The following is a 7,525-nucleotide window of genomic DNA, read 5'->3' as shown; positions in this document are numbered from 1 at the left end:
TGGGACTGAGTCAAAACCCCTACAGTGCCACCAAATTTCAGTGGAGATGCTGTATCTGGGCCAGGCATCAGGCTGATGAAACAAGTGAGTTGTGTATGGGAAAATGAGTGTGTGTAGCAGAGAGATACCACAAAGAGCTGAGAAACCAAGGTCCATGATATAATTTCAATGTTTGCTTTTTAATGAATGATAAGAACCACAAAGCCTCCACGGTATTTGGGTTTTTTTTCTGCCAGGACTGCTGCAGCTCTTCCAAAGAATGTGATTTGTGTGCTGCTTGCTTTTTGCAATGAGAAAATCTTGAATTCTTCAGTGCTGTGAGCAGTGACAGATCTACTTCTTTTTCCCCTAACAGAGATGGTCTTATAAGCAAAGAAGAAATGATGGCTTACTTTCTGAGAGCTAAATCACAGTTCCAGTGTAAAATGGGACCAGGCTTCATTCATAACTTTCAAGAGATGACCTATCTTAAACCAACTTTCTGTGAGCACTGTGCAGGATTTGTAAGTATGTTTTTAATAATGGTGTATCTTAAGCACAATTGTTTACCCTTTAATGTAGACAGGGTGAAAATGGCTCCATGTGTTTCTGAAGTTGCTTGGACAAATACTTCATTGCATTTAGAAGCAAAAAACATTTACTCATGTTGCAGCTCTGCTACCCAGTTTTGTTGTAGTGGTTCCTGAATACTGGCATTTACTGTTGGAGGGGGTGGGATAAAATTCTGTTAGCTAAAGGATATTAGAGACTATATGAATGGCTTTACTTGGTTTAACTTAAGTTCTTTAATTTAGCTTGATTTCCCATGTAAACAAAGTCAAGGGAAAATGGGTGTCTGGAACAGAGGATGTAGATGAAGCAAAAGCCGTTCTTTCTCAGGAAATGGCACATGGCAACACAGTCATGTTCATAATTCTCTGAATGGCCATAACAGCCTTAATCCTTTCTCTGTTGAATTAACAGATATTCTAATTTGGTCAAGAAATCAGAAGTGCTCCCAGCAGTTCTGTACAATAAGAATCTCTACACAGCTGGGGAATTACTTGATTTATCACCATATGTGTTGCTTGTAGACCTCCTCCAACTTCCACTTCAAACCAAGTACAGTAAAGAGAATTATTTAGAAGTTGTATTAGTGTGCACACCCTGCTGAAATCAAGTGTCCACATTTAGACAGCTTAAGTGATAAGGAAAAAGGCCCATGTCCTCTGCCTTCATGTGGCCCACATACAGGGTGTAAACCCAGAAGATGGTCCCTGCTCGTCAGTGCAGATCTGCCTGTGCTATTGGCAACATCTCCACCTTGTACTACATGAACTTTCCCACTAACTAATGTTTCTTTGTGATTGAAAGTAACAATCACAGCACCTCTAAGTGCAGAGACGTGCCTCCCTTCAGACCAGCCCTGGTGTTCCTGCTCTTGCCCATCTCCTCTCTTCCACTCGCTTCTTGTGCGATGCGTGATCTTGGTCAGATGCTCATGCTCCCTGTGGCAACTGCTGATCAAAGCCACAGGGAAACAGGAATTTCACCTGTTTCCACTGGAACTGCAAAAACCCCAGAGGTGGCACAGTCAGTGCTGATTCAGGAGCATGCTGGTGGGCTCTTGAGCCCACAGCTCCAGCAGGTTGATGGGGCAGGGGAAGTCACTGGCCTGAGGCTATTGTTTCAGGCTGCCTGCAGCTGTGATGAGATGTCACTGTGCTCATGACACTGGGTTCATGTCTGGAAGGCTTCTGTAGTGAAGCAAGGTCTGAGGACTGCCCTGCAATGTCCTCTCCACCAGATATTTTTCTTCTGCATCAACTTACTAATTGGCCATTGTTAGATTTTTCACATCTCCCTGATTACATCCAGTGCAGGAATGTAAATGAGTAAGGGGTTGTACAGGAAATGGAAATAAGGGCATTTTTCCTGTCAACTCACTGAAGTCATTGACTTTGTCCTGTGGATGAGTTGGGCCGACAGGACAGGAACCAGCTACAAAATCTGCTGCCTATTTGTTCTGCACGTCAGTGCTGCCCATCCAAGGGTGAAAACCTAATTTCAAACGGATACACTGATTCACGGTCAAAATAATACGCACTGAGAGTGCAGCAGGATGAATTGACATGACAGTTCAATGCACACAATATCCAATAAAATATCTATTATTAAAATAATATGAACTTTAAAGGTCAAGCTGAAACCTAATTCCATTAATCAGTGTGAAATGGATCTGCCTGTGCCGGCCACAGTTCCGTCCCACAGCTTGAGTTGCACCATGCAGGGTAGGTGACCAGCCATCCTGACGGGTTTTGTAATACAAATTTGCACATATCCTCTTACCTTGGAGCTGGCTGAAGCCAACTTTGCAGCAGCACTGTCAGAGGGATGCAAAGCTTTATGTCAGAATTCATGACATGATAGTACAGCTGAGCTTCACTGCTCTGTGTAACCACAGCAGTGATGCTGAAGTTGAGTAGGCAAAAGGTACAGACCTAAGAAGGTGATGAGGAGAAAACTCTTCTGTGGGAATAAACTAGAGCTGCAATTAAAGAAACTACAGTCCCTGTCTCTTACGGTGACCCTGGCAAAGCAAGCTGGAAAAAATAATGAAAAGCTGAACAGTAACAGCCCAGCTCTTCCTAATGCTGCTGCTCTTCCAAAAGGGGGCTGGGAGGCTCCAATGTCCCTGCCTGTCCACCGTGACTGTATTCACTGTGCATATAGTCAGCATGAGCAGGAAAAAAGCAAGCAATAGGCATTCAGGGGACCCTTCTTTGACTGTTGTCCCTTTTGTTCTTTAATTCACCTTTCTTCCTCCTTGTCTAATCAATTTTGCATTCTCCAAGCCCTCATTTTTCCTTGTAAATTCTTTTTTTGCAGAGCATGAGATTTTTCTTTTCCCCCCAGAATCTTACTATTCTGATTATTTTACTCTCTCTTTCGTATTTTGAATGTACTGCAGCTCTTCCGTTTGAACATTTCTTTACTGACCATATTCACCCTCTGCACACTGTGCAGGTTCTTATAATATGATGAGGAGCCTCGTGCATTTCCAGCTGCCTGGATGTGCTCATCCTCCCTGGTAATGTTTTGAATGAAGTCAGGATAAGTAAACACTGCAGTGCCTGATCCCTTTCCTATAATGCTAAGGCTAGAAAAACTGCCTCTTCCTCTCTCTCTGCCTCTTATAGTGAACATGCTTGTTTTCCTAATGCCACGGCTGTAGACATAGCACTTCTGGTTGTATAAATATCCATTTGCTACAAATTTTTCCTACTTCCAAGCAATCCTGCTCATGTGGCAGTGAAAGTTTCCCAGAAGTGGGACCGCACACACTGTCTCCTGGAAGTTTGGCATTTGGTTGTTATGTACATCAACACAGACAACTTCTGGGAGGAGGCAAAGATAGAGTTTAGGGCTTTTCTGTCTGTTTCAATCTTCAACCTATTTTTTAACAGAAAAAGTCAGGTGAACAAATCTGATTGTTATGGCTGGGTGTACTGAGAACCAGTATGGGAAACAAGAACTGAATTTTTATCTCCAGTGGTGTTTTCTTCTGCAGTGTTTGACTGACGTTGGCCATCCAGGTATCTGGAGAATGGATGTACTCTGGAAACTCTTGCAGATAACTTTAAGTGGGCCTACAAGCAGAATGTGCTCTGCTGGTTTCAATAAGCTTGATATAACGGCAATTTTTCACCCACTTCTGGGAACAAATGTCATCCATGTCTCTCCTTTTCTCGTGGTCCCACTGTAAGAAGTCAAAATCAGGGGGAAGCCACACAAGTCTTATCACAATTAGAGGGGGAACTCTGCCTAACAGGAAGGGTGTTAAGAGCAGTGGTATCCTGTTTGTGCTTTTGTAGCCATTGGTACTTCCTCATTGTGACCTTGTTTTCCTTCCAGCTTTCTTTTCTGATTCCTTGATGTTCTTTTGTCTTTCTTTGCAGCTCTGGGGTATAATCAAACAAGGCTACAAATGCAAAGGTAAATAAATATTGCATGGGTTTTTCAAGCTATAGGTGGTGGGTTTTAGAACAAGTAGGTCAACTGTATTTTTTTACTAGAGTGACACCTGTTTGTCCAAATTTTGCTTATGCACTTCGTACTGTCTGTGAACTGGTGGTATGCTATGAAGTCTGACTGCACTAGGGGACACAGCACCCAGCTGGACACACAGGTTTTGTGAGCTAAAGGTCCAAAGCAGCCACTGACTCCATGAGGTGTCAGTTTCTACCAGGAAAGACTTTGCATCTTGGAAAAACAAGTTTCCTTGTCCTAACACCGAGACATCCTGAAATGTATCTCCTAAGACTTGGGGTCAGGAAAAGGTTTGCTGGCAGTTCCGTCTGTCCTGTTCATTTGCATGCCTGTAGTGAAGCCTAATCGTGGCTGAGCTAGAAATAGAGAAACACTTAATTCCTAGACTGCCCAGCAGATTATATTGCAACATCTTCTGCAGACATGCAACTAAAAATAAAATCCTGGAGCTTTTACAGCCTTCTCTGTTGTTTTCATAAATATTCCTTTTCTTACACAGTATTTGCACCAGATAGAGCAGGTCAGGCCAAGAATGACATTGTAGTGGTCCTCACTGTCTTTAAAATGCTGGGCCTTTCTATGTCACAAGCAGCCCAGCTGAAGGGGATTGTTGATTTTTGCAGTTGTAGTTGCCTAAATCAATGTGTGTAATTCAGCTATTCCTCATTATTGTCATCTGAGCAGCTATGAAAGGGCTAGTTGGGGTCTATACTTTTACTGGTATGACGGGGGAAGGGAGATAAGGTTTCATCACAGCAGCCCTGTAAACTCAATTTGAGATCTGAAAGCTGAGCTCTGTCCTGCATCATTGCTTGTAACAGTGTCCCAGTGGGGAGAGAGCCAAAATGGTTCTTCAGAGTCAAAACGATAGGCAATGGACCATGAGAGTAAAGGAGCAGAGCTGCTTGCTCAGATCTTAAAATGGTCAACAAGTGCAATTAGTGCCTGCCCTTTGTTGCACCAGCTGCTCCATATGCCAGCATCACTAGTGTGCTGCACCCATTATGGATGAGTCCTGCCCCTGACAGAGCCATCATCTTCTGTTTTGAACCTCTGACACTGTGCTAGCAGGGGGAGGGAGGGAATTAATCTGTTCAGGTCTTCTGATAAGATTCTTGCTGCAGTCAGTACTTCAGATGAATGTACCTGATGGTGAGTCTACCTGCAGTGAGATGTAAAGGTCAGCAGAGGCTTGGTGTGCAGGCACTCTACCAGTTTTATACAGGTGGATGGGACACCTCCACAGAGCTCACTCAGTGCTGATGTTGCTTGCTGAGCTACTTACACTAGTTTTAACCTACAGTGGTCTACACTAACCTCCAGCTGTCCTTCCAGAGTCCTTCAGAGTAGGGACCAAGTGTGTTTACTGTAACGGGCCCTGCTGGGTCAAATAACAAAAAAAAAAACCCAACACAACAAACCACACAACTTTTTTTGGAACCTCTTACAGTGGGAGCAGAAGCTTTATACATGGCATGCACAGGAACATATTAGTAATTCCAGGTCTCTTCCTTGAAACTAGTTTCTGATGAAAATATCATCCCCCCTCTTCCTGTCGGCTGCCAGATTTCTATTAATGGCTGCCACGGAAATGATCAATTTTTTTGTCATGCCCTTCACAGCAAATGATCCATTTCTGTAATTCCCTTCACACCTTCTGTCAAAGCTTTTGTTCCTTCAAAGTCCCTCATGATATCTTGTCTGCTAATAGCCCTAAGGGATTAGCAGGTAGCTGTGAATTTCCATTTGGTGACTCGACAATTCCTTTCTTTACAGATTGTGGTGCCAACTGTCATAAGCAATGCAGAGACCTGCTTGTGCTGGCATGCAGGAAATTTTCCAGAGGAACCTCAGTAGGCAGCAACCATGGCTCTCTGCCTAGCAGTCCATGTCTGCCTCCAGGTAAGAGCACTTTTGTTCCTATTTTAAAAGAAAATTCTGGAATTCTCTGTAATTGCCAGTGTCCTTGCTGCCATTTTTTAATTTTTCCTTTGTATCAAAGCACAGAGCAGCAGATGTACTTTCCAGCGCACAGTGTCTTGTGGTCAGTGGTTGAATTACAACATCCCTTTCTGCAGTGACGGCCTTAGTCACCTGCCTGAGGCTCCCTATCCTCTGTACCAACACCCCTATCCCAGCTGAAAAGAAATAAAATTCTCATTAGGGAAACTGTACTTCTTTTAAGCCACTTAGGGCCAGGGGCTAGGTGACATAGGGCACAATGCTGGCTCTGCCTTGTCCCCTGAGCATGGAGGGGATGGAGGGAAAAGGAAAGGTGTGCACAAGAGGCCAGAATTGGTTTCCAAGCAGCATGTGAGTATTGCTAGTGATATCACTGCTTCATATAGGGGGTTAACTCCCCCCCATACCACCCCAGGCTTAAGTTATCCTTTTGTAAAGGTCTTGAAGTAGAAGATGCAAAAATAAACATTTCCACCCTCTTTTTCAGTCCAAGATGAAGTATTTGAATTCCCCAGTGTTGCTGCAGAACACCAGGACCTCGATGGCAGAGCCATCACCCTCGTCACCGGCTCCTCAAGGAAAATCTCAGTGCGGCTGCAGAGGGCAACCACCAGCCAAGCCACACAGACAGAACCACTGTGGCATGAGCCAGGCTGGAACGACTCAGGTTCCCATACTTTCCCCAAAATGAAGTCCAAGTTCCATGGCAAAGCTGGGAAGAATAAAGGCTTTGCAAAATGGGAGAATGAGAAGCCCAATGTGCAGGCTGATCTAGAGCTGGAAGCTGAGGCCTCACAACACACAGAGGATCACAATGGAATAGAAACACTCCCAGAAAGACAAGAATCTGAGGTGTGTTGCAGGAGAAACCAAGGTAGCTTAAAATCTGCTAGAGGCTCAGGTCTCATATTTTATTAATTTCAGAACACTTCCTCATTCAAATTTGCCCTTGCTTCTTGCACAGGAGTTACTTTCAGAAGAATGCCAAATCATTCAAAGAAACCTTATGTCCTATGCGGCAGTTTGCATTTACTGTAACACTGCAACTGGGGCTTTGGCTCTTGGTGTCAATATGTGCCTTTAGGAGTTGAGCACTTTCCTTTTTGAACATCATGAAAAGTGGATATCTGACCAAATTCTGTGCTGTTATAGCCTTGTAATGCACAGCTCAGGACTCCAAGTTACAGTCACAAGAATGAGCATTCTGATAAATAGACAAGTCAAGGCTAGGGCAGGATACTGACCTGATTGCTGCTGCTGTCACCCATAAAGTTTGTATTTCCAAAGCCTCATACTTTTATTGACCATCTTTGCTAGATTGTAAGTGTCTGTTTTCTTTTGGTTACAGGATAGCTGATCTCTCCCCCTGAAGCACAGAAAAGTGAAGATGACAACTATAATACAGCAAGCATTGATGGACTGTCACAGACCACATTTGGCCACGAGAAGTTTTCCTGTACCTCGTCCTTCTGAATTCAACCATTGCCTTGTTTTCTTAGGTGAAAAAAGTGTTATAAAGCACTATTTATTTTCT

The 7,525-nt window shown here is 43.7% G+C and overlaps 1 protein-coding gene across 1 annotated transcript in view; it reads left to right on the top strand.

Annotated features, from left to right (window-relative positions):
* The window catches only part of RASGRP3 (RAS guanyl releasing protein 3 (calcium and DAG-regulated)), a 28,636-nt gene extending 21,264 nt beyond the window's left edge, over nt 1–7,372 (top strand). Inside the window, exons 12-16 of the mRNA XM_010007247.1 lie at nt 356–503; nt 3,939–3,975; nt 5,806–5,931; nt 6,479–6,843; nt 7,340–7,372. Of these exons, the coding sequence (XP_010005549.1) occupies nt 356–503; nt 3,939–3,975; nt 5,806–5,931; nt 6,479–6,843; nt 7,340–7,348 (685 nt within the window). The 3' untranslated portion in view covers nt 7,349–7,372. The remainder of the gene's footprint in view (nt 1–355; nt 504–3,938; nt 3,976–5,805; nt 5,932–6,478; nt 6,844–7,339) is intronic.
* Nucleotides 7,373–7,525: the final 153 nt, after the last annotated feature.

This window comes from Chaetura pelagica, unplaced genomic scaffold, assembly GCF_000747805.2.
Source record: "Chaetura pelagica isolate M959 unplaced genomic scaffold, ChaPel_1.0 scaffold511, whole genome shotgun sequence".
NCBI classification, from domain to species: Eukaryota; Metazoa; Chordata; class Aves; order Apodiformes; family Apodidae; genus Chaetura; species Chaetura pelagica.
The sequence above is the reverse complement of the archived record's forward strand: the minus strand, read 5'-3'. Positions and strand labels throughout refer to the sequence as shown.